Source organism: Branchiostoma floridae, chromosome 1 (genome assembly GCF_000003815.2).
Source record: "Branchiostoma floridae strain S238N-H82 chromosome 1, Bfl_VNyyK, whole genome shotgun sequence".
Taxonomy (NCBI): Eukaryota; Metazoa; Chordata; class Leptocardii; order Amphioxiformes; family Branchiostomatidae; genus Branchiostoma; species Branchiostoma floridae.
Window position 1 is genome coordinate 2,765,130 of NC_049979.1, and position 24,166 is coordinate 2,789,295.

At 40.9% G+C, this 24,166-nt stretch overlaps 1 protein-coding gene across 6 annotated transcripts in view; it reads right to left on the reverse strand.

The window, feature by feature from the left end:
* The window catches only part of LOC118417405 (voltage-dependent L-type calcium channel subunit alpha-1D-like), a 46,602-nt gene that overhangs the window by 9,277 nt on the left and 13,159 nt on the right, over window positions 1–24,166 (reverse strand). For 3 of the 6 annotated variants that reach the window (XM_035822987.1, XM_035822964.1, XM_035822980.1), the window contains exons 5-28: window positions 23,994–24,119; window positions 22,962–23,034; window positions 22,388–22,498; window positions 21,718–21,827; window positions 19,775–19,810; window positions 19,147–19,213; window positions 18,312–18,433; window positions 17,749–17,899; window positions 16,926–17,066; window positions 16,232–16,288; window positions 14,508–14,613; window positions 13,865–14,003; window positions 13,196–13,304; window positions 12,340–12,416; window positions 11,539–11,658; window positions 10,342–10,405; window positions 9,400–9,476; window positions 8,895–8,979; window positions 8,604–8,660; window positions 8,163–8,183; window positions 5,240–5,329; window positions 2,081–2,176; window positions 1,500–1,691; window positions 802–853 (exon numbers count right to left, since the gene is read on the reverse strand). In XM_035822987.1, the coding sequence (XP_035678880.1) occupies window positions 802–853; window positions 1,500–1,691; window positions 2,081–2,176; window positions 5,240–5,329; window positions 8,163–8,183; window positions 8,604–8,660; window positions 8,895–8,979; window positions 9,400–9,476; window positions 10,342–10,405; window positions 11,539–11,658; window positions 12,340–12,416; window positions 13,196–13,304; window positions 13,865–14,003; window positions 14,508–14,613; window positions 16,232–16,288; window positions 16,926–17,066; window positions 17,749–17,899; window positions 18,312–18,433; window positions 19,147–19,213; window positions 19,775–19,810; window positions 21,718–21,827; window positions 22,388–22,498; window positions 22,962–23,034; window positions 23,994–24,119 (2,279 nt within the window). Of the gene's footprint in view, window positions 1–801; window positions 854–1,499; window positions 1,692–2,080; window positions 2,177–5,239; window positions 5,330–8,162; window positions 8,184–8,603; window positions 8,661–8,894; window positions 8,980–9,399; window positions 9,477–10,341; window positions 10,406–11,538; window positions 11,659–12,339; window positions 12,417–13,195; window positions 13,305–13,756; window positions 13,798–13,864; window positions 14,004–14,507; window positions 14,614–16,231; window positions 16,289–16,925; window positions 17,067–17,748; window positions 17,900–18,311; window positions 18,434–19,146; window positions 19,214–19,774; window positions 19,811–21,717; window positions 21,828–22,387; window positions 22,499–22,961; window positions 23,035–23,993; window positions 24,120–24,166 lie in introns of all 6 variants that reach the window. The other 3 variants (XM_035822972.1, XM_035822995.1, XM_035823003.1) reach the window with 3 other exon arrangements.

Below are 24,166 nucleotides of genomic sequence, written 5' to 3' on the forward strand. Positions count from 1 at the left end.
TCAGATCTAGAGCAGACTGCACTACCTTATATTTGCTAAATTGTCATTAGGCCACAGCAAGTAAATTTTATGGATGACATCCGCACGCTCATTAATTTTTGCCTGATTTCAGAAAAAAAACAAGAATTTATTCTCTTCTTCAAGGAAGGCTGGATAGACAAAAATGGGTAAAGGTTGTGTTGTAACATAATCATTGAATGTAGAATTGACACTAGAGACTCTGTAAGCATTGACTGTAGTTGCAGAGGTGCAACTTGATAGATAGTTGTAAAAGTGGCACAACTATGGAAGCTATGAGTGTAGTTGCCAACATGGTTAATGATACCAATCTACCACACTTGTGTCACTCTAACTACACTGCTGCACTTCTTAAATACAGGAATGAATGCCTTGTTGGCTGTGATGCCATATTTTGTCACTTCAAGTCTTGTTACAACGTCTATTTTGAAAATTTGCCATCTTGTTTAATGTACCCATCTTGTTTTTTATTCGCCCTATCTCATTATTTTTGCAGTCTTCAAAGGATGTCATCCATTAAAACTTACTTGCTGTGGCCTTATTTAATCCACATAGGGCACTATGCCAAGACACAAACTGATAAGGACTAATAAAGGACAACATGCTTTATTGAAGGCATGGATGGACTCTGGCTGGAACTGTGAACTGTACATGCATGTGGACTTCGGGGGTCTATGGGTACAGATTAAAACCCAAGATTCTTCCATAATTAACCATAACATTGCCAGGATTTCCCCCATGCAGACCCTCTGATAAGCTGACAGGGAAATTGGTACAACTTACCTGGGAACCATCCCACTTTGTCGTGTTTCCTTCCCTTGTACCAGTCGCCTTTCTGTGAAACAAAATACATTGTTACATTATAAACAAGTTCTATCCGATGTTTGTGAATTATGGTTGTAAATTATGTTTAACTTAACACAATCTCATTTACAAAGATGGAAATAAATTTATCACAGCTGAATGAATATTAAAAAAATAGCCTAGAATTTAGAAACAGCTGATTGATACGAGGTAAAAAGTAAACTAGTCTCATCAGTGCCTTTGTAAGGCTTTAGGGCAGTGTATTGATAATCCGGAATGGGCACTGGGCACGGTATTGGAAGGGAAAGCTACTCCTTCTACTGACTTTTACCCCAACCAAAGTCAGGTACCCATTTTTACACCTGGACGGAGTGAGGAAACTCTTGTTAAGTGCATTTCCAAAGGGCACAACATCTATCCTGGAATGCCAAGAATCAAATTCATGACCTCTCAGTCTGATGACCAGTGCAGTGGCTTGCACAAATGCGTGGCCAAAGGGTTACAGAAATGGAGATGGGCGCCACACCCGTTACAGATGTACGAGCAACTTTAACTTTCGGCCTCATGTTCACTAGCCGGGTCACTCAAACATTTGATGCAGACACACCATGTCCGCCATTGGAGAACAGCTGAAATGTAGAAATCGAACAAACAAACACAAACTGATCCCAGCTTACCTTTTCTAATGCGTCGACTTCATCCCCAACCTTGAGGTCGAGCTCATTGGAGCCGTTTGCCTGGAAAGCCTGGATGGCCCTGAGCTTACCCAGCATCGCCTGCTTCCTCTTGTTTCTCTTCCTGTTCTTCATCCTCCTCTGCATCCTCTCCTCCTTGGTCAGACCAGATAGGTCCTCATCTTTGTCTTCGTCCTGCAGTCCATGGACATAACAACAACAACACTTCATTGTCTGTTTGTTTGTTTGTGTTTTTTTTTAACATCGCTAGTGAATAGCCTTTAGGTGTAACACATCAATTGTGCACAGTAGGGAAAAGCTGTGTCATCCTGGACTGTAAGGTTTGATCCACTCACACCTGAAGTTGAAAAAACCCTACATTTACAAACCATTTTATTTCCTTAGAATACTGTTATTGATAATCATCTTGTGAAACTCCATGTCTTGTTGGCAGGCTAGCCCTTTGTAATAGGCTACACAGTCTAGTTGGGCAGCCCTGGCTGAGTGTGCTAAACAGCCAAACCAAAAACTAATGATCCATTAATATTCACATGATGTGCAGAAAGCATCTAAGACACACTTACACTGTCTTCAGGAGGAGCAGTCGTGGGTCTTAACGACGGTTTCCTCAGCACCTCCAGGTTTGGTTTGGGCAGCCCATCCTCCAACTTGTTCTGGCTCTGTGGAAGTAAAACACAGTCAGACACGTGTCTGGTGTTCCAAGGCACCGCATGAGGCACCTTTCCTGACAGTACAGTGATGATCATGATCGAGGTGATGCTGTTATTTTTCCATGAGGAGACACCCGTGAATCCTCCTTCACAGACTTCAAATTCTACCAGCACTAGTTTTTATCTTATTTGGGGGATGCTGGCTCGCAATTTTCAACATGGGCTAAGGTTATCTAATGGAAGCCCATGGGATGCAGAGAATCCGCACATCCGTGCTCATTGCCCAAGTGTGTTTAACGGGGCTTTCGAGACTCTGACATGAAGCAGACTTCCCGTCATTAGAGAACCTTCGCTAGTGTTGAAAATGTCAAACCAGTGCTCCCCCCTTTAGAATAAAAGCCAGGCTGCTAGAAGTCTGCAAAGGAGGCTGCCACCATTGCTTGTAGCTTGGTGATGAAGTGATGATGATGCTGTTATTTCCCGAGTGATGCGGTAGTGCTGATGATGGGTGGGGACTTGCCTGCCTGGCTGGCCAGCAAGTGTGAAGTGCAGCAGTGAGCAGTGAGGTTTAATCTATGCCAAAAAGCAGTTATTCCAGCAACTGGATATGATTTTGGAAACAGTCAAACGTTTCAACTAGTATTCACTAGTTTTCGTCAGTGACACTGAAGTGATCTGGAAGAAACAGGTCTTTTATACCCTGTACTATGAATGAAGACAATTTTAGATATACAGTAGGAAACCTGTAACACAAATTCAGGCTGAAGACAATTTGGAATCCAATGGATTTTCATATCCAGCTGCTATTTGGCATATCTTATTACTGGATGTCTAACCTTCATTGATGTATCAAGGTCTAACCTGTTATCTAACCTATTCTAGCTACGGCTTGCACTTACGATTGCTTCCCTTGCCCCAACTTTCACCATCACCAGGGTTAGGTAATTTGTTTGGTAATTCTTCAATGAAAATACATGAAAGTACACCTTGTAGTTGCACAAGTTTGTCCATAGCCCACAGCAGTTAGTATAAAGCTCCTCTACCACTGGTCATTTTAAACTTAAAAGTAATGATGTGCTTCATTCTAAATAATGGACATCTTTCTTTGTCATGCAGACATGAATTCTAAACTATTCCACTTTCAAATCCCTTGCAACATTTTCCGAGGTCTTTTTGAATCTAAAATGGCCAGTATCGCCTGATATGAACGGAGCGTGTGGAATGGAGTAAGCCAGGGCAGCAGTAAGCAGTGCATGGAGAATGGAGGTGCAGGAATGGAGAAGCGGGAGCATTCTTTTGTCCCATGTATGCAAATGAAGACACACCCACCTCACAGGTAAGAGTAAAGAAGGGGGTCTTACGACATTAGATGACATACAAGTAAAACAAGGCAATATAACATTTGCCTGCAAGATTATTGTGTCTTCATTTGCATAAGTGGGACAAAAACATGCTCCCATTTCCAGGAATGGAGGGTATCTAACAGGAGGGACCCACTGTGGGGGGGATGGCTGGATATGGAGGACACCAGGAAACCAAGGCTTCTGTTGTTACAGGACTGAATCCCAATTTTCTTTCATGACCTACATGTATTCATGTTAGGCAAGGGTACATGTAGGCTATAGGGGCATTGGGCTGTCGTCTGCTGTGTCAAGAGTTATGTGATTGGAGGGCGCAGCCCAGCCCTCTTCTTCCACCACCATTTACCACCCCAACTAAAGTCAGTTGTGCAAAGCACCTTTCCCAAGGACTTCTGGCTTCTTAACATCCTGCAGTTATGCTACCCGTCGGACTCCAAATATTTTACTGTGAAGCTGTTTATTATTGTAGGGGCTTCTTTTCTTATGTTACCTTCACAGAAGGGAACATATATGTTTTTGCTTTGTTTCTTCTTCTTCTTCTTCTTCTTCTTCTCTGCACAAATAAGGTCAACGACCTGGACCAGACGGCTGTCACCATGGTAACCGGTAAAGTAGCAGGCACCATGTGGTGTTCGGTTACATAATGTAGCAAATGTCAGATCTAGAGGGGCTCGGGTCACTACATTTAGAAACGTGTTCAAATAAGAATGAACGAAACAGTTGCCAGTGTTAGACTACAACATGTGAAGGTAACATTCTGTATTTGCTTGCAAATATTACCTTTTTAGTTTGTTTATGTGTTTGTTAGTTTACACCAGGTTGCACTGTCCTCCATATCCAGCTATCCCCCAGGAACAGAGAAGAGTGGGTTTTCCCTCAAACCTAGCCTGGTATCCAGTCATATCATAGCTCCTGAGTCTCTTCTGTCCTCTCTGCGAATACAGAGAGTAGAGTAGAGACTCAGGAGCTATAATATGGCTGAATACCAGGCTACCTTGGACCATCCTCTCATGTCGGGCCAGCCGCTTGTATGTACCAAGCAACACCTTGGTGTCACCAGCTTGCCATCTGTCCTACTCGCTGCACTAGATCTGACCAGCCAACATCAGCTAATCACATCACTGCCTATGGTAAAGAGGCAACGTAATTGGGCAAAAGCTCCCCTTCAACTGCAGAAGGGGGAGCATTTCATTTGCTGACAGCTAGCCAATCACATTGCTAACTACTGGAAAGAAGCAACATGATTGGTCGATAGCTCCCCTCCAACTGCAGAAGGGGAAGCATTTGACATGCTTACAGCTAGCCAATCAGATTGCTGACTACTGCAAAGAGGCAACGTGATTCGTCAATAGCTCCCCTCCAACTGCAGAAGGGGGAGCATTTCATTTGCTGACAGCTAGCCAATCACATTGCTAACTACTGTAAAGAAGCAACATGATTGGCCGAAAGCTCCCCTCCAACTGCAGAAGGGGAAGCATTTCATTTGCTGAAAGCTAGCCAATCACATTGCTGACTACAGTCAAGAGGAAAAATGATTGGTTGGTAACTTTCCCCACCAACAACAAGAGGGGGAAGTATATGATTGGCTGACGTCTGGGTAGCGTAAATGCAGCGAGGAGCACGGAATCTCAGGCCGGTACACCAGGATTGCTGCTCGAAACACGCAAATGGGCGCGGGGACGAGAGGAAGTCTGGGACATGACTATTCTACCTGTCGACTGGAAGTTCGAGGAGTAGAGGCTCGAGAAGCGGCAGAGTGAGCTATAGACCCTCTCCTTCCCGAGGAGGGCGGGGCCTCGTTCTGAAAGTCAAAAGGCAGAGAATCGCACAAACACAAACAAACAAACACATGAGAGCAGTACCAGAGCGTTAGTTTCAACCAGACCATTTTTTTCTTAAAGGAGAATCTTCTTCTTTTTTTTTTGTTCCTCAGTGGAAGGCCTCATGTGCATGGACCACTTCTGCCCACTGAGCTAACGCTCACTGTAGCATCACCTCTCAAGCTTAGACAAGTTTGACTAACTGACTCAACAGGCTGATCAGGGGTTACAAAAACTGCTCGGGAGAATTCCCCACCCCATTTTAGGGTGTAGCACCACAACATAGCAGTCTCCGTTACAGCCCCTTGTTGAAAATATTTTTCCCAAGGACTATGAAGAGGTTTCTGATAACGATTCGATATCTTACAGCTGTTGAGATCAGACTGCCACCTGCACTAATCCATACACAATCCATCTCAAAAGCCATCAGAAACCTTGCATGTTGTTGTTGGAAAAACACTCCGATGGGGAATGTAAGTTGTAACAGAGGCTATCAAAAGTTCGGGTTCGAATTCTGATGTAGATATCAATATTTGGAATTCTGATTTGCATAATATTGAAAATGTACAGTATAGAGTCTGGTGGAAACATAACAGTCTACTTCTACTACAGAAATATATGTAAATCCTGCACATAAGTAATAATGAGTATCAGCAAAACACTAAGAGATGCAAAAAGCAAACAGAAACATCAAAAGCATGTGTGTCATCTTGTAAAATAATTCATACAAATTCTCTCCTCAAGTGCTTGATGATATAATAGCTTTATGTATCAATTATACAACTTACAATAAAAAAAATGTGTTTTGAAAAATGTACTGAAAGAGATATGATTATCTTTGACATATCTACTCTTACACTAGTTTCTTTGGGTCAAGAAGGATAAATTTCAACAAGGAAATAAAAATAATGAAATGTCAAACATTTACGAATTGTTTGAGCTGTTGGTCTTATGATTCAAGAGATATAATAATAATCTTTATTGACACGACAAAAGTACAGCGACTTTCGTAAGGTCTACATGTATAACAACTACTTACAGTACAACTAAACACATATAACGGGAGGGGGCCATACTTAGACAGGGGTCCAAATTTCGACAGGTTTTAAAAATCATTGTTGCGGAGAAATGCATAGATGCCTGCACATGAGAAGTACACCAGCTGTAGATTAAACCTTGTTGTAAATAACTACAAAGACGGGGTATGTGTCGAAGTTAGCAAGTCCCACAGATAACGATTGAAAAACTTGCACAAGTTTGACGCCTTCCGTGCAAGTTGACGAGCGAACGTATCGAGACCATGGCCCGGGAAACTCTTGAATTTTTCTTCGCAAAATACGACATGTGAAAAAATACCACCACACATAGAAATGATGTTTATTAGCCTTCCGAAAAATAATGCCTGTGTTCTGTTCTGCCTTTAACTGGGTTGGATAAACGGAGCTAAAATGATGCCACAATGTTCACGCAGTCGGGGCCCCGCCATTTTACTATCACGCACGAAGGCGGGCAAGCAATGCTCAACACGTTGAACTCAGTCAACCCGTCCGTAGAGCGACAAACATTCAAGAAAAATCAATCCCTACCGACTAAAAAATCCTGTAGCAATTGCTGCTGCCAAAAGACAGGATGAAAAGGCAATCAAGGAAGCCGAAAAGCGAAAATGCCATCACAGTTCAATGTAACAATGCGCTGCCGTTTTGCGGCAAGTTGGTCTCACCGTGAGAGGTAAACATTTTAACACACCGTATTTGAATAAGTCGCGTAATATAAAATGTGACCCATATTTGGTACAAAAAAATTATAATGAAGACTTTTAGTGGTATTCTATTTGCATAAGTTGTTTAAAAATGCACGGCGATGGTCTGGTTGTTACTATGTCGGAGTTTGGACCCCTTTTTTGTGTTGGAACGTTCTGCTAGGACGCAAGCCGAAAACCTGCCGTAAGTTTCGTGCGCTGTCAAAGTACAGTGCGGAACGCTACCGTTAAATGAAATATATATCTGTACAGCTTCAATAACAGTTATATGGATGCATACAAGATCTTCACTTGTTTTTGATGAGTTCACTGTAAAATGTACATTGACAAAAGCCATGCGCATCCACTTAGAACGGGTGTCGAAGTATGGCCCCCTCCCGTTATTATATACGATATTACCGGCACCAAGGAAAATGTAGAACTATCAAAAACACACATGGAAGTGAAGTGAACCCTCTCCCTTCTGATGTAACCTTTTGGCACCAAACTTGTCTTGGTTACTGGGTGAGGCCATGTTGATTGGATTATATGAATGACATCCGCATGACATAAATCTTAAAAAATTTACAGCAATTCTTTCAAAACTTGCTGTAAATTTAAAAGTTTAAAATTTAAAATGAGCAAAGATATGCGATAGATGTAACAAAATATATCGGCAAACATTTACTTATGTCATAGAATTGAATGTCAAGTCCAAGGTCAAAGAAGGAGATGTGAAAGGACAAAAATGAAGAATCTATTGTTAAGTATTCCATGTGTGTTTGGTCATTTTTTTCAACCTTCATCACCACTTAGATTTCATACTGAAGGCAACTTTCATTTGGGGCCAAACTTCTTTTTTTTGCATGCTGTCATCAGTTTTGGGGTTCACACAGGTCATCTGTAGAGTCAACGTGGCCCAAGGTAGGAGAGAGGGGGTTAATTCTTCCCAATTTTAGTAAAATCTCTGAAATCCCAATGTCATATAACATTACTAGTACATGTAACCAGCCCTTGGTTAGTTTAGTCTGACATATGTGACACCTTGGACCCTAACAAGGACAAGTTTCTTATACCGCTTGGCCCTTCTTCTTCTTCTGTGGTGGGTGGTTCCAAGACGTTGGGAGACAAAATAGTGGGAAGTTGAGTCTCAAGAAAAAATTGATCAAAGAAGGTGACACTGTTTCTGCTTCTCACTTAACAGTATAGTTGTCATCATAGTCATACTGATATGAACACTGAGCATTCGCTCTAATAATGTTTTGTACCATGTACAGTATATGTAGTGATACATGTTGATAGATTCATTAGAACTCAATGTAATCTGTATATCTTATCTGACCCTTACCTCCCTGATGACCTGAATGAAAAGCGGCCTGCAGGCCGATTTGAGCTTCTCATGCATAAATAGATGTTCAAGCAAACAGAAATATCATTTTAGTTTCTAACTCACTCGAAAAGGAAGATTGATACGATAACAGCTACAACAAAATGTAGACTGGAAGTGTTTTACTCACCCTGGTGCTCTCGAACACTGCATTTAAGAAGTTCTTGGCAGTATCAGCAAAGGTGGTCTGAAAGCAAGAAAAACAACTGAATTTTCATTGAATTTCTTGAACATCCAAAACTGGTGTGTTAAGCCTAATGACAGTTTACTGGTAATGAGTTGAATTGATTTGATTGAGATGCCCTTCAGCCCCTAATGCATATGGGGCAAAACTTCCAGGGATCGGCAACAAGGATAGATACACAAAACAGAATGTACATTATATATACACAATTATACGAAAGAAACAAAAAGAATGTACCTTTTCCTTTTGGAGCTGTCCTATGTCGTCGTCGTCATTCTTTCCCAACTTGTTGAAGGCTTCGATGGCGATGGCAACAAACAGGCTGGAATGGAAAATATAAGGTTTTAGTGAATTCAACATTTGATATTTGACATTTGCAAAAAAAATACTGGCTAAAACACCTAATACATCCTTTAGATGATTTTATTTGTATCCAAAATTAGCTGGACATTTCTGCTCCTTGTTACAAATATTATACCAAAAGAGCTTCAACACAACCAAGCCGGCTGACCACCATTTCACAAGTTACAACCCTGCCACAACAACTGATGAGAGAATACTACACTTTGCTACATTTGTAGCGTATGAAACTAACAAGTAACAACTGATGAGAGAATGCTACACTTACTGTCAGTAGTGCTTTGCTACATTTGTAGCGTATGAAACTAACAAGTAACAACTGATGAGAGAATGCTACACTTTGCTACATTTGTAGCGCATGAAACTAAGAAGTAAGCCTTACTTCATGACCACCAGGTTGACCACGATGTAGCAGGTCACGAAGTAGATGAGCGCTACATGAGACGTGTTGAGGATGGCCTGAGGAAATGGACAAAAATATTTACGAATATTTATCTATCTATTTATTCATCAATCTTGAATATATATGTGTAGTCCCTTCAGTCAAAATTGGTTGATTTCTAAGGGAGCCCAGGACAGGTATATACAGGCTTAAGCTGTGAATAATACATCATACAAATATTATATAAAATTCAAAAATTCAAATGTACAAACAAATCCCAATGATAAAATGATATGACCAAGAAGACTTAAAGCTATATGAATATCTATTTATTTATTCATCAATCTTGAATATATATGTGTAGTCCCTTCAGTCAAAATTGGTTAATTTCTAAGGGAGCCCAGGACAGGTATATACAGGCTTAAGCTGTGAATAATACATCATACAAATATTATATAAAATTCAAAAATTCAAATGTACAAACAAATCCCAATGATAAAATGATATGACCAAGAAGACTTAAAGCTATATGAATATCTATTTATTTATTCATCAATCTTGAATACATAAGGGTAATCCCTTCAGCCAAATTGGGTGATTTCCAAGGGAGCCCAGAACACTTAGGTCATCAATAATACATTATACAAATAAATAAATTTCAAATGTACAAACAAATCATAATACAACCATGAAGACAAACTGAAGCGTTGGTTAAAGCTATCTGATGCCCCTACAGCAATCAATGCCAACGAGTTCCACTCTATCATTATCATAGTTCTAGAAAAAAAGTTTATAGACAATTTAATGCCAACAAGTTCCACTCTAACATTATCATCATCATAGTTCTAGAAAAAAAGTTTATTAGACAATTTAATGCCAACGAGTTCCACTCTAACATTATCATCATCATAGTTCTAGGTAGAATTAATTAACAGTACTCACCGCATTCATGATCTCATGCCAGTTACTGGTGGTCACAACTTGGAACACAACAGCCAGGGAACAGCTAAAGAAGTAGAAAGAACATGAGGATGAAAATATGCATGGATTACACACCTCACGTAATTTAAAACTGAGAAATGAAGAGAAGGAAAATCCAACATGATATCTATCAAATATTGAAATGAAATTCAGTGAGTAGTACAGCGCACCCAGAGATAATACAAATTTGTTGCCTTTTGATAACTTACCCCACTACTGATCATAAAATGAGAGATGGAGAAATGGTTTATTGGATTAAAAAACTGTTGCAGCCTAACGGCTGAATTGCAATTTTGTACAATGATCACAAATTTCACATATACGTTTATATATATATACAACATATCAAATACGCTACACTGACATGTCCGATTCCTTTAAAAAAATACTACAAGTTTCCATTGAGGAGTCTGACGCAATAGGGGAGAGTGCTGTTACTCAACCGGGACGTCCTACATTTGAAACTGGTGTAGCTGGCATTATTCCTTAAAGTTCTGTTGTGGACTTCCCCCCGCCGCAATGGGAGCCATGAACTGTATCTGCTAGAGTTCGCAAGAGATTGCACATAACTAAGACATAGAATGTCCCTTCTAGAGTCCAGACGACTGAGTCCTGTTGTGCGCAGAGCAGACTCATAGGTGACGTACTCTGGCCCTAGTATGATCCTTAGGGCTCTCTTCTGGACGCGCCCAATCTTCGCTGATAGATCTCTGGACAGTCCCGGGTGCCAGACGACGCATGCGTACTCCAGAAGTGGCCGTACGAAACCAATTGGTATGAGATCATAAATTGGTATAAAATATAAGTGAATGGCAGGAATGTTAAAAGGGAACATTTAGATAGATTACAAAGGATAAACCTTGAACTTAAACTTTATTTGGTTGCATCATCATCTTCCCTCATCCTCCATCTATGACAGAGGTGGAGCATGAATGAAATGTGCTTTCCAGTACTAACAGTTTTTCACATTCTGTCCTCTAGCTAATCTAAGGGTAGTTTCAGTCAAAAACCAAACCAAATTCTCCTTTTTTTCACAGAAACTTATCACACATACACAATAGACAAAAATCAGGCAACACGTCCTGTAGCATGCAATTATCAAGCATATGCTCCTAAGGTCTTTCGAGACCTTTCCCAGTCCTTGAGAGAAACACTTACAAGAAAGTTTGGAAGCCGAGCCCACACTTGTAGTCCCACAGAGACGTCTCATACTCCGTGTTGATCGAGGTGGGGTCCTGCCGGAAGAAGATCTCCATACCCAGTGTGGAGTACATGTAGCTGAGGAAACAACATTAAGTTATTAACATTATAGCTAAAACCCTTCCTTCTGTTGATGTACTAGGGCAGTGCCCATCTCTTTTGTATTATTTCATTGTTAACACTTGTCCAGACATGCCACTATGTGTACAGTATAGTAGAGGGCTTGTCCATTGGCAAACTCTTTCTCATACATGAACAAGTACTGAGTGCTTAGGTTTATGCCTTGGTGAATAGAGGTAAGATTGCATTTTTACTCCCAGCCCAGCCCAATGGCAAAATGTCTGAAAATTAAGAAAACAAACTGGTGAGGCCTTAGAAAGAAATTTGTCATCACCTCCTTTACATATCAATTCATATTTAGGGTATAAAATCCCTCTTCAACAGATCTGCTCAGTGTCACTGACGAAAAGTATAGTGGATGCTACCTGAAACATCTGACTGTTTCCAAAATCATATCCAATTGCGTGGATAAAGTTTGGACATCCAGGTAATAAGATATGCCAGACAGCAATTATACAAGCAACTGGATATGATTTTGGAAACGGTCAGATAACATCCGTTATATTTCATCAGCGACGATGAGTTTCCGATAACATCCGTTACCTTTTGGATGTTATCTGAAACGTCTAACAGTTTCCAAAATCATATCCAGTTACTTGGGTAACTATCATTTGGCAAAACCGAGCTTGTGCTACTCACATGATGATGAAGACCAGCAGAAGCAGGTCGAACATGACAGGGTAGATCTTCATGAACAGCACAAATGCTTTCTTGGTCTGTGGGGGGGAAAATAAAAACATAGTCAACAGGAAACATGCAGGTGCAAATAATGAAACATTTTGTGACTTCATGCATAAAATGAAAATACAGTGGAAGCCGCTTAATTGCACACCCGATTTGCCAGTGAATTCCGTGCAATTATCCGGCGTGTGCGATAATGCAAAGTTACCCAGTTGGACCACACCGCCACAGGATTTGGGGATTCCGTGCAATTGACCAAAGTGTGGGTTTATCTGACGTGCAATTAAATGGCTTCCACTGTATCAATAGACAATGCCGGAATGAACATAATTGGTAGTACTGTGACATCATTCTGTAGTCTGGACGAAAAAAAGAATTCACCCCATCCATCCCAAAAATCCGAGCTTCATGACAGTCATGAATCTGACAAAAAGGTATAATTCTAAGCTTAAAATGACAGATTTAGCTACGAAAATTGACAACATTGGTTCACAAACAAGGAGTGGGACAGAGAAAAAATTAAAGCTGGAGACATCCCTGCTATTCAGTATGAGGAATAGCCAAGGAAAGCCCTGGTACCAGGTATGCAATACAAGCAACTTGTATTTTCTCTTACACATGTAGCTCTGCAGTTTGAAATGTACATGTGTATGATGTATCCGGTGTAAATTTTAGTGTGTTTATTTTTTATAATCTTTCCGTCATGTCCGTTACATGTGCATTGATGTACTTTTATGTGGAGGACCACAGGAACAATAGCTGTCAACAATGTTAAGCTAAATGTGGATCCAAATAAAGTCAGAGTCAAACCGACCTGTGAGGAGTTGAATCCCAGCCTGGTGAACACGGCTAAGGAGGACACCACGATGCACCATCCGCGGTACACCAGCACGTCACTTTCGATCACGTACACAACAACATACCTGCAGGGGGGAGCACAGGTTAACAAGGTTATTTCAGAATCCACACAACTACATGAAGTGTTTACATTCATTTGTAAGCCAATGTTTTGGTGAGTGGTTTGTTGACTTTCTAAAATAAATAAAAAATATACCAGACAACATTGCCCACAATGGCTATGATGACCATGAGCATGTCAGCCAGCTCCAGTGGATCTTACGTCTTCTAACTTACAAACAAACAAACAAACAAACAAACATAACAGACAACATTGCCCACAATGACTATGACGACCATGAGCATGTCAGCCAGCTCCACTGGGTCTTACTTCTTACTTACAAACAAACAAACAAACAAACAAACATACCAGACAACATTGCCCACGATGGCTATGACGACCATGAGCATGTCTGCCAGCTCCAGTGGGTCTAACATCTTCTTACAAACAAACTAACAAACAAACAAACAAACATACCAGACAACATTCCCCACGATGGCTATGACGACCATGAGCATGTCTGCCAGCTCCAGTGGGTCTAACATCTTCTTACAAACAAACTAACAAACAAACAAACAAACGTACCAGACAACGTTCCCCACGATGGCTATGACGACCATGAGCATGTCAGCCAGCTCCAGTGGATCCAACATCTTCCTCCCCAGCCCGATGAACCTGATGGTGATCTCAACCAGGAACAGGAACACGATTGCTGATCTGATCGCTGGGGGGAAAACAAGAAATCATTGGTTGGTTGGTTGGCTAGTTGGTTGGTGGAATGAATGAGTGAGCGAGCGAGCAGGGAAGTAAATGTGCAGGTAGACTAAGTCAGCCTGTCAATAAGTCAGTGCATAAAAGCATGACTTATGCCAAGAGGACTGACTTCAGTAAATGGAAGAAGGATGGATGTTTTGTCATCCTTCAATCAACTTGATCATTACATGACCTTACAAAGCCTTTCCCTACCGGTAGACTGGCCCCCTGCTTAAGGACTTGCACACTACCACAGTTAATAACTTCTTTCTTCAGAATCAAGTAGTGTAACCCAAAATGCATTAAGTGGCTGCATGAGCCCTGTCTTGCGGTGAACCTTAAGTAGATTTTTAAAAAAGCTTTGTGGCCAAAGGGATGTAGAGATGGAGATAGGCCCTGCCCTATACACTAACCAGTGTGGGAAGGATTTTGACCAGAGGAATTGTTTTTTGAAAAGTACAAAACTTCCACCAACCTTGCACGATGAGCTCGTCATCGCGGGTCATGCTGTGCCAGCGCACACAGAAGAGGATGCAGTGGATGCCGATCAGCACCAGGATGAAGATGGAGAACACCGTGGCCTGGAACAAACATCAGCAGAGCAAACATCGTAAAACACCGGAAACAAGCATATCTTCTACTGGAGAGAGCATAGCCTGATCAAATCTCACTTATTGCAGCCTGCATAACATCCAGCCGGCTTACCAGAAGGGGCCAGTTACAGCCCTGGACAGCAGAGTTGTGTTACAGACTAGAACGAGCAGAGCAAGTATCATAAACACTGGAAACAAGCACATCTTATCCATATGAGTTTTATGCCCATTCTTTGTCAACGGGACTACTGATGTCAAGCATAAGCAGTGGGCCACCATTCTTTTAAAACACAGCTCTATGAGTCTAGCTTTCTTTCTTTTCTAGCACTAAGTTTCCCATAGCCACGCCTAGTAGACAGTCTTTGATGATGTCAGTTAACACAGCAGCCAGGTCAGAACCTGGAAACTTAGGTTATGAAAAAATATTGTCTTTTGGTGAGAAAATAGTGAATAATCATCCTGGCCAAATATACTTGAAAGATGCTATAATCTTTACTTATATAATGCAATTTTTGTAACATCTGCTTGACTCTCAAAATAACAAAATCTCATAAGGCACTGTGCAGGTGCCAGGCTGCTATGTCTGCTGTAATGTCATCGAAGGCATTAAATTTGATAACCCTAAGACATGAATCAGTAACATCAGAAGTGTGTATATTTTGTACAAACATTTAATGTTCATTGAATAATACTTGTTATGGTAGAATGTAATCAGGAAATTTCATATTACAATTCGTATCACAAGCACCTTCAATGTAAACGACCCCAATGAACAAAAGAAATGGTAGTAAATCCACAGACTCAATGGAAGCGACCTTATATAGCCGTTTCAGCTACGTCATTTACAAATGCCAGGCACAAGCTACACAAATAAGCTGTCTTGCTGAATGGTCCATCAGGCTATTTCTCTCCCTTTGTCTGTATTGTCGTCTTTGTTTGTGCCACCTGTGCAGGTTCTCACATGACCTAACACAGCCATGTCTAAACTACACGTGTAAACTAAAGCTGAACAATTCATAGCTTAAACATTTGAAGAGAAACGACAACAAACAAAGCATGTCATTAATTGAATACTGAGCACTTAAGAGGGGGGTCTATATGACCTTTTGCATAAAGCGTAATCTGCTGATTGAATTTCACATACTTAGTTACTAGCCAGACTGCAGACTAGGGTTGTCAGTGCATTCTACATATAGTGAAATTAGCACCTGAATATAGCTAAAGCAAAGCCATCATGCCAACTTTGGCCAGTTTTTGTTTGTTCATAAGATATAAAAGAACACAAAACAAGACAAATTTTTCTTATGGTTCCTGAAATAAATTTTGTAGCCTAACATTTGTCAGGCATTGCCAGGCACATTGTATTCAGCCATAGGCTGAGATTGCTTGATAAAATTAGAGAGTACTAATGGGAAGAATACTGAATTCTTTTCAATGCATGCAGAACTGGTAGGTATTTTATCACACAATGTCATGCATTTCTAACTTCCTGAAATTAATATTTATCAGAAAATAACACCCCCTTCTGAAAATATAAATAGGACACCTTTAGGTGGACGTACGTGTCTGCACAATGTAAGTACAAATCTAAGAACAGTCAGTTTACCTGTGCCACTCTTTTGAAGACATCGATCACGAATGAGAAGCATGTTCCATGGACTCTCTGGAAGACAAAAAATGTCTGTTAAGTACCATAAATTCATTTTTATTTTTGCAAGACTTAATTTCTCAGTTAAAAGGGGTTTTTGTAACCAGCACAAACATTTCATGATCACGATGATTCTCAAAATTATTCCACACTTATTCCAAACGATCATCCATGCCCAGGCGTCCCTACTCACTGTTTTCTCCTGCACATGAGAAGGAATGAGCCCAAATGCCATCAGAATAGCTATTCTTCCTCTATTCCTGGGTTATTGTAGTGCATTCTAGACATTCTCACTGCATTCCAGATATTTTTTAGTCACATTCTGGCAGGATTTCTGGCTTGCCGTTTTAGTTCTCCATCAAATGAGATCAGAATGTGTCGAATAATGTTGGAATGCCGTAGAATGCAGTAATACTGTAGTAAGAAAACACTTTGAATGTCATTTGATATTTCTCCATTGCATTTACGCCCCGAAAGTTTTGAGCATGTCAAAAACTTTCGGGCCAGCCAAAAGAACGGGCACAAATATCTGGAATGCAGTGAGAATTTCTAGAATACACTACAAATTCCCAGGAATAGGAAAGAATTTTCATTCTGACGGCATCCCGGCTCATTCTTGCTCTCGTGTGGAAGGGCCTTAAAGGCTACTCACTGTTATCTCCTGCACATCCGACTCCTCGAACTCGAAGGACAGCGCATCGTTCAGCCCGGTGGTCCAGTCGAAGGCGTCCACGAACCCGTCGCTGTCCTGGTCTATCTCCGTTATCAGCTCCCGGTTCTCCTCGTCTGTGTTCTGGGGACAGGGGACGGGGAGGTGAGATTAGCCTCTGTTGCAGTCTTTGATCATGAACGGGGCTGTTTTTTACCAGTGCTCTCAGTGTAGATACACGATGTAAAGAGTTAACCAACAACAACCTGTTTGTACATATAATGACAACCACAGACAATTTTGTACAACTTTGTACAACTTTGTACAACACAAACTCTGTGATGTTTTAAGAAAAGGGAAGAGTCATGTAAACGTTAGATATAGTGATAGCATAGTTACAGATGTATTGTTATTCAATTGTAATGCTACATGTTATAGTACTTAGTCTTTAGTATCCCATCATGGGATTTGCTGCATTTAGCCCACATGGGCAGGAACATGCAAATAAAGATCATTCACTATATTGGGGGTGGCAGAGTTGGTTCGCAATTTTCAACGTTGGCTAGGTTCTCTTGTGCCGGGAAAGGGAGTCTCGCCCCCTTGACTAGACAACCGAGACAACGTTGAAAGTCACACTGTGCCACAGTATTTGTGTGTGTGCGTATGTCACAGTATGTGTGTGTGTTTGTGTGTGTACCTTTGGCTTGAATATCCTAAAGAGCGTGACCAAATGTACGTACCTTTGGCTTGAGTATCCTGAACAACGTGAGCAAATGTACGTACCTTTGGCTTGAGTATCCTGAAGAGATTATACAAAAGTACATACCTTTGGCTTGAGTATCCTGAAGAGCGTGAGCAGTCTCTCGTCGTTGACTGCCAGCTGCCCCTCCCCCAGGGGGTCCAGCAGGTTCCACGCCTTCCCCAGCTCCGCCCGCTCCCGCGAGCGTTCCCGCTTCACGTGCTTCTTCGAGAACTCCCTACAGGGGAGAGAAGGAAATTGACGTATGTGAACCTGAATCTGATTTAATCAACCAATGTACTGAGGAACTCCTGTACTATAGAACTCAACGGTACCAGAATATACACTGTCATGTAGTAGGGCTGTTCCTTGTATAACATGTTTCATCAATCAGTGACTGTAAAATTGACATCTACAATATACTTGGACAATATTGTACTGATAACTACCATTCCTTTAATTTGCTGTCCCCTCTCTAAACTTGTACGTTGAATCAGGTTGTGGATTTTAGATTCCTTCTCCCCGATGTTATCTTGATATCCAGTTGTAATATTCAAATATTTATGTTTTCCCAAGTAGGGAAAAACATAATTATTGTTCTTTTTCTAGTTAGAATAACTCCTAAAGGGTTGAGAAAGAAGGAAACGCACCAGTAGCTGTCCACGATGATGGCCAGCAGGATGGCTGCTAAGAAGTACACTCCGACGTACAGGAAGATACCAAAGTACAGGAAGGCTGCCCGCTCCTTGTCAAAGGCCTTCATCATGAAGTCCTGAAACACAAAAATTCATGATATACTACTGAAGTAAAGCCGGTTCAGCTTTATCCATTGACTTGACTTTGACTTTATTCAGATCCACTTTTAGCTATTACAACATTATGTTGCCAGCTATTCTTCCAGTGGTCTACATAAAATACATTAATACACGCACAACATTACATACATACAAACATAATATGTACATTGCATCCATTGGGCAACCTATGTCTGTTATTTATGAAAACAGACTGTAAGGGGATATGAATTCAAAGAATGGTGGCTTCACATTGCAATGTTTCCAACAAGTTGCAGTTTGAAACCACCATCTGGCAACTTCATATCCCCTTATGCCCTGATCTTAAAAACACTGGGTATGGGTTACACCAAAGTGGTTCCTACACTAAACTGGTAGCTACACTAAACCGGTTGCTACATCTAACTGATTGCTACACTAAACCAGTTGCTACATTTAACTGATTGCTACACTTAACTGGTTGCTACATTTAACTGATTGCTACACTTAACTGGTTGCTACATTTAACTGATTGCTACACTTAACTGGTTGCTACATTTAACTGATTGCTACACTAAACTGGTTGCTACACTTAACTGATTGCTACACTAAACCGGTTGCTACATTTAACTGATTGCTACACTTAACAGGTTACAACAATCTAAAGGCAACTTTTCAGTTCCCACAACAACAAAATCATTAGATCACCAACCGGGTAGTTTTCTGTGGACAGCAGCACAAACAGCTGGAGAGAACTGGTCCCGATCTGGTCAAACACTCTGGGGGGAAAAAATATTGCGTTAAAATTCATCTGCTTTTATTAGCTAATGAAAATTTGACATCTTAAGATATTTTAGCTTTCTCTGATAGTTTTGGTCTTACTTAGCCTGGGTACCGTCTGGACAGTAGTTCACTCCGGCATTTATTATACACTGTACAAATTCGCTTTTGCTCTGACTTTTATCGTTCACTATATACAGTCGCTTCTCTAACGTCTAGAATTGGCCAAATTGTCCTGTTGTCATCAAACGAGCACTCTAGAACCCAATCCTCATTGACTGACATTACCACCAAAAGATCTGAATATACAGTTCTCCAGACGGGTAGCAGAAGCGAACATAGGAGCGAAGTACTACCCAGATGGTACCCAGGTCTAGGTCTCACTCACATTGCAAAAAGAATTGCTCAATCAACATGTGCGAACATGTATATAGGGCTCCCTTGGAAATCAGTTACTACGTTAACTGAAGGGACTACCCTAAAGATCAAGAATTAAATAAACAACTGTATGTAAACTGCTAATAACAGTAGTGAAGAGCAAAGGCAAAGATGTGACTTACCCTGTATAAACGTCTGGATCATTGTCTGTACAGGTGCTGTAAAATAAAAGGGGAGAAGGTCACATAAGGTATTAGACCAGTTACAGGTAAGGATTGTAATTTTTGTTTTGCTGACATTCTCTTTTATCTTATATTGTACACCTAATCTTTTCTTGGCACCTATAGATATTTAAGTTGGGTGCACCAGTGTACCTATTCCCAAAAAGGATGCTTCCTCTTGAGCATTACGGTTTGAGTTCAACAGAAGCACCACACAATACTGTAAATGCAGAAACTTTTGTGGTGGTTTAATGTTTGCGATTTTCGCGGTGGCCGCTTCACCGCGAACATTTTTTTGGGGCAATAAGAGACTACAGTGCATGGTGCCAACGCGAACTTAAAACCACCGCAAAAAGCCCTTTTTCCCGATGTCGCAAAATTAAATCCCAGTGGACTTATATGCATTTACAGTACCATGTGGAGTGTGGGGTTGTGTGGCATAGTCGGCAGGTAACCCAGAGGTTCTGGGTTCAAATACTTTGGTGTGCCAACAATCTTGGGCCCTTGCGAAAGGCACTTTACCTGACTTTCCTCACTTTACTCCATTAAAAATGAGTACCTAGCTTCGGTTAGGGCTGTCCCTTGGATAGGACGTTAAATGGAGGTCCTGTGTTTGAGGAGAACAATACCTGGATATTGACAATATTCGGCACAGGACGGCCGTCACAAAACTACGAGTCAGTTGCCACAAATTACACATTGAAACCGGAAGACATAATTAACCGCACTCCTCTAGAACAACGAATATGTAGATACTGCAATCTAGATAAGTTAGAAGACGAACATCATTTTGTAGTAGAATGTAGTTTGTGCAAGAAAGAGAGAGCTGAACTCTACAGACTAATAGAACCCAAGTTCTCCCCACTTCATACAACTAAGTAATATAGACAAATTTATATTCCTTATGAATCTGGACAAACCTTTACTTATAAAGCATATTATTCTGTTCTTACATTTTCAATATCACAAAGAAACGAGAAGAATCCGAATGTACGCAGTAGAATACGATTCTTGAGTAGTGTAGATTCATTGTATCATGTTGTATCGTTCGTTGTGACCTGTACTGAACCCAGTGGGTATGTATGTACAATAAAGGTCTTCATTCATTCATTCATTCATTCATTAAAGACCACACCGCACTTATCGAAAAAAGTAGGGTCCTTCCTAGTGTGAGTGGATCAAATAATCTGTTGTGTTATGCCAGTTTAACCACCTGCATATACAGGTTAGTGCAGGTAAATTTGGAGCTGTGCAGGTATTTCTGGTGTCTACCTGCACCTAACCTGCACTGGTCCATGTACTGGGTTTTTAGCTGCATTAAACTGATATAGCAATGGTTCCTGAACAATTTTAGTATGATTCATACTTCCCAAGTTCAGAGTGGTACAGGTAAAATACATCTGGTGCAGGTGATTTTCAATGTTACCTGCACCAGTGCAGGTATGCAGAAAACAGCATTTTGAGCCCTAAATACAAACAAACCAAAGAGAGCCCTACATGACGGTTGTAGCTGAGTTGGTGGTGCAGTTATCTTGGTAATACAAACAAACAAAAGAAAGCCCTACATGACGGTTGTAGCTGAGTTGGTGGTGCAGTTATCATGGTAATACAAACAAACAAAAGAAAGCCCTACATGACGGTTGTAGCTGAGTTGGTGGTGCAGTTATCATGGTAATACAAAAAACAAAAGAAAGCCCTACATGACGGTTGTAGCTGAGTTGGTGGTGCAGTTATCTTGGTAATACAAACAAACCAAAGAAAGCCCTACATGACGGTTGTGGCTGAGTTGGTGGTGCAGTTATCATGGTAATACAAACAAACAAAAGAAAGCCCTACATGACGGTTGTGGCTGAGTTGGTGGTGCAGTTATCATGGTAATACAAACAAACAAAAGAAAGCCCTACATGACGGTTGTAGCTGAGTTGGTGGTGCAGTTGTCGTGGTAGGCCTCCATGAAGATGTGCACACCGATGGCACTGAAGGTCAGGATGAAGACTAGGATGATCACAAACACCTGCGCACAGGTAAATACACAACAAGACACAGGTAAATACACAACAAAATACACAGGTAAACACACAACAAAACACACTGTCAGGTAAATACACAACAAAACACAGGTAAATACACAACAAGACACAGGTTAACACAGGTAAATACACAACAAAAACACAGGTAAATACACAACAAAACACAGGTAAATACGCAACAAAACACACTGTCAGGTAAATACACAACAAAACACAGGTAAACACAGGTAAATATACTACAAAAACACAGGTAAATGCACAACAAGACACTCACCAGGTAAACACAACAAACACAGGTAAATACACAATGCTTGTTGGAATATCTTTTTACCCGTATGTCTAACTTTCATCGATGGTGGACCAGACAACTAATTGGGGACAGCTAACTGGGACAGCTGGGATTGACCTCTGCTAGACAAAGCGTGACCAAGACAGTTGTAGAATATGATATATATATACAGTATACAATATGTATATGTAATCTAACCATGGATAGTGAGTGAGTGTGAGTGAATATGACCGCAGTTGGAAGCTCCCTACATACCTTCCCCAGTTTGATAATGATGGACAGCAAGACGTCGAAGATGTGCCCCACGTTCTTGGCCTTACAGAGAAGCATGCCTGCCCGCAAGCACCGAAACGGCTGCGCTAACCTCTGTGGGAAAGGACACAAAACGTGGCATGGTTACTACATTCTTGGGAAATGTTGCAGTACTTTCTAGGCACAAAAATAGTACTTTATGAAAAAGGAAAAAAAAATCTCTTTGGCAGCAAAGTATGAATCCATTATTGTGTTATGCCGAAGGGCAGTTATACCGGCTATAACGTTATAGATACAGGACTGGTACAGATACAAAATCACTCTTTGTAAATGGCTTCTTACATCACAGAGGTGGTGGATTGCCCATGCCTTGACATACAGGTAGGCTAGATAGAATAGAGCTGGACAGTAGCAAAGTTGGGTATGTCAAATTTTTGTGTTGGAAATTACAGAATAGTCAACATTCCTTCAGAACTATTTTTTACCAAGCTGAACAGAGATGAACTTTAAAGACAAAGAATTCCTGTACCACACCATGTACATTGTATATGTCTACTTTGAAGATCAGGAGACCTACCATAGAAATGGCTTCCTGTATGATGAGCATGATGAAGTCGAAGGTGAACATGCACACCAGATAAAACTCCACTCTGTACACAGGAGGGAACACAGGTAACTACACACCCTTCCTGCTTTAGGTACATGTACTGTGGTAGGTAACTACAGATACTTAGGTATTGTGGTAGGTATTCTATGTACTATAATGTTTTGTTTCATCATCATAATTTCATTCAAATACAATTCAATGTCTACAACTGGATAAAATGGAAATTTACTTCCGGAAATTTCGAGTGACATCCATCACTTTTCCTTCGCGTCACTAGAATCAACTGGCAGAACAATTCAATACAAGTACAGCTAAACAAGAAAAACTGGTTGAACAAGTAAGTGGAGTAATGTTGGTGAATTCATAAGTTCAACCACGTCTGGTAGTAAGTCTGTGAGCTGCTTGCTTTTCTCTAAAGTTACACTACTATTACCAACAGCATTAATCAAAATTGATTTACTGTTCTGAAAATAGTTTCATCAGGTTGCCAGATAATAGGATATAGGGAGTTTTCTTTTACACAACCAGCTCATCTCAAATTAGCTGAAAATTTGATGCCTGTCAGACATCTTCCTCACAGCTTCTAACTGGAGTTCTCCTTTAAAAGGTCAGCTAGGGTGAGATTAACTAGTTGTGTAACATCCTCCTATGCAGGGACATCCAATGGCGAAATTGCCTGTCTGGATGTACCCTGCGTTCTCAAACGTCTGACCCTTAGTTCCTGCGGGCGTCACCAAAAACCAGCTGTCAGCCAATCACAGAATAGGCCTTTCAGTTTTCAAAAGGGATCTTGCATATATAAGGTAAGCTCATTAATATTCATAAGCAGGGCGGTCAGGAACTAAGGGTGACAGTTGAGAAAGCAGGGTACATCCAGACACTGTCAGGCTGTTTCACCGTTGCATGTCCCTGTGTAGGAGGATAGTTGTAAAAGAAAACTCCTATATCCTATGATTTACAGTTCATTCTAATAAGGAACACTAAACAATGAAAATGTCCGACCTCATCCACTTGTTCTCGTCGAGCGCCCAGTAGACTCTCCAGGTCATGAAGGCCATGTGCAGGGCGATGTCCACATAGTAACACAGCAGGCAGAAGGAGGTGCCGATGTACACCCACCAGTTCATACTGCAGAACAACACAGAACACAGCACTCAGAGACGGCAGACTTCAAC